The sequence below is a fragment of the Trichoderma harzianum genome (assembly GCF_003025095.1).
Source record: "Trichoderma harzianum CBS 226.95 unplaced genomic scaffold M431scaffold_55, whole genome shotgun sequence".
NCBI classification, from domain to species: Eukaryota; Fungi; Ascomycota; class Sordariomycetes; order Hypocreales; family Hypocreaceae; genus Trichoderma; species Trichoderma harzianum.
The window spans coordinates 1-2,786 of NW_020209303.1; the positions used below are offsets into that span (position 1 = coordinate 1).

Genomic DNA, 2,786 nt, shown 5'->3' on the forward strand with positions numbered 1-2,786 from the left:
CCCTAACCCTAACCCTAACCCTAACCCTAACCCTAACCCTAACCCTAACCCTAACCCTAACCCTAACCCTAACCCTAACCCTAACCCTAACCCTAGCCCTTAACCTTAACCTTAACCTTAACCTTAACCTTAATCCTCTGCTGTAAAACGCAGTCGGCTGTATTAGTAGCATAGCCTTTAGGTAGAAGGTCTACAAGAGTATTTTAGTCGTTAAGTAGGATTTCTTTTAAAAAAGTTTAGCTATATATATACAGCTTTAGGTTAAGTAAGCCTAGCGTTTTTAATACTTACTAAAAGCGTAATATCTAAAACTATAATATATATAATAGTAATATAAGCTAGTATTTATAACCTAGGAATAAAACTAGTAAAATATAATAATACTACTGTTATTATTAACAGCGGCTATTATATAAAGGGGGGCTAGAAGGGAAGAGGCTTAGCTTATATTATTAAGCCTATAAGCTATTATATTAACCTACTTTAATATATTAAACGTCTTTTTTTTAATAGTAGTCCTGTACTATAGCGTAGTAAAATTACGCTATTGCTAATTTTGTATAATAATTAATATTTACGTAGGGAGCTTAGTAGCTACTTCGCCGTCTAGGTAAAGGGCAGCTGTAAGTTTTTTTATAATATCTTAAGAATTGCTTTCCCTAAGAAGATTATTACTGCCCTAGTTATTGTAAATTAAGATAAGCTATAGCTAAATTTACCCATCTTAGTTTATTAGCTTTAGCTCTTGCTGATTTATACAGAGCTAAAGATATATTTTATCTAGGAGTATATCTATATATATAAGTTAGTTTATTAAAAATATATAGTCTAAGGTAAGTTACTTTTAAGATAATTACTATAGTTATAAATTTTATAAGTTTACTATTTTTTACTATTACTGCCCTAGTCTAATACCTACTAAGCTACCCTTAGATAATACTAGCCGTTAAGTAGCTCTATAACCTTATTAATAACCTTAGCCTATATATAAAAGTTAAGTAGCTTAAGTAGGGGGTGTGACGAACTGGTACCTATAGGCACTATAAGTTAGCTGTTTCTAAGGGACAAACCTTAGAGTAGTTCTATGGTTTATGTTAGCGGAGCAATCAGGTCGGTAACAGGCAATCTTATCACCAGCTAGTAATATAAATAAGAGTAAATGTCTATGTTCTAATTTAATTATATTATAAACGCTGTAATAATAACTAGCTATCTAAGTAATCTAATGAGTAATATAAAGTAAACTTATATATTCAGTCGTATATTCTAGAGTTAAGTAAAATTACTTATAATCTTAATCAATTTGTTCTTACGTCGATTAGAATTAATGCTGATTTTTATCAACCGCTTCTTAATTAGCTACGCGGTCTAACGTTAATTTAGGAGTACCTACCCTATAGGCCCCTTATTGTAATTATAAGAGCTGGGTCGTAATACGATTCTCCCCCTCCTGTTAGTCTTACCCCTAAAACTAGGTAATCTAGTATATAAGTATTTATACCTCTTACTTATAGGTATTCTTTTTATTTCTGTTACCTGCTTATTACTAAAATAACTTTTTATATTTAAAAATCTACTAACTTAGCTAATATAAAAGGAAAGAAGAAGAAACTTAATAAAAGTATAGCACTTACTGCTTCTATATTATTGCAATTTATTAAAATAAAACCCTACTTCTATTATAAAAAGAAAGGATCCTAGTATTTAGCTTCTGAGGTTAACTTAAGTTGCTGCTTAAAGTATATCGAGGATTATAAATCTTATTATAAGGTATTTCTTATACCTTAACAATTATTACATATTTCCCATCGGTGCAACTAGCTTAATAGTAAGGTTAAAGCTGTCGAAGAGGAAATTGCAAATCTTATAGCTAAAGTTATTCGTCTTTGGAAATAACGTAAGGAATAGTTTAAAAAGGCAGCGTATACAGTATCTCAGGGTATTAATAATTTAGTAGAGCTAAAGTAGTTAAAAAAGAAGGAGCGTAAGGCAGAGGCCGCTCTTCAGGCTGTATTATTATTACTTAATTTAACTGATCCTGTGATTGCGGGTTCTGCGATTGACGCTGTTGATTAGAATGCTTTTAACCCTTCTTTACTAGACTTAAACTTCAATAGAAGTTATTTACAAGGTCTTTTGAGTGTTTAAGGTCCTCAATAGTTTACCATAATTTTTCTATTTCATTATAGCCTTTCTATTTCACCAGGTATTTAGTTTATTAGGTATCTTTGTTAAATCTTATTATTTTAAGCTTCTTAACCTTATATTCGAGTTCTTCGCCTTAAATAACAATTTCGTCCTATATAACTTTACCTATTTTTTTATCTACTAGTGCTTTTTCTAATAGTAAAATGTAAAAATTCGGATATATAGTTCTTCTTTGTTTTCCTAGGGCAAGTAGAAGATTTATTTTATAATTAATAGGTCTAATTTTCTTCGTAACTTTGTAAGGTCTAAGTTTCTTAAAATCAAGTTTATTACTTAGCCTATTTATTTTAATATTTAGCTATTTATCATTTTACAAGTATTAAAGTAGGTAGACTATGTCTCCCTTCTTAAAGGTTAGTCCTCTAATCCTTTTAGTATCTGCGAATTTAGCTATTCTTTCTTTAACAAATTTAAGTTATATTCGTAATTCTTAGTACAGTTCCTTAAGTTTATTAGCTACAATAATAACTTTACTAGTATTTTCTCCTTTAATAAGTAGTTAATGTAAATCTAGTTTAAACCCGTAGTTTACGTAAAACGGTAAGTAGTTTATAAATTCTATTAGTGTACTATTATAG

General features: G+C 29.6%; 1 protein-coding gene across 1 annotated transcript; it reads right to left on the reverse strand.

Annotated features, from left to right (window-relative positions):
* Positions 1–2,299: 2,299 nt before the first annotated feature.
* M431DRAFT_102317 (hypothetical protein) lies at positions 2,300–2,503 on the reverse strand (the record flags this gene model as incomplete). The annotated part of the gene is made up of 1 exon (XM_024911419.1): positions 2,300–2,503. A coding segment is annotated over one exon (204 nt), but the record flags the coding sequence as incomplete, so codon positions are not given.
* Positions 2,504–2,786: the final 283 nt, after the last annotated feature.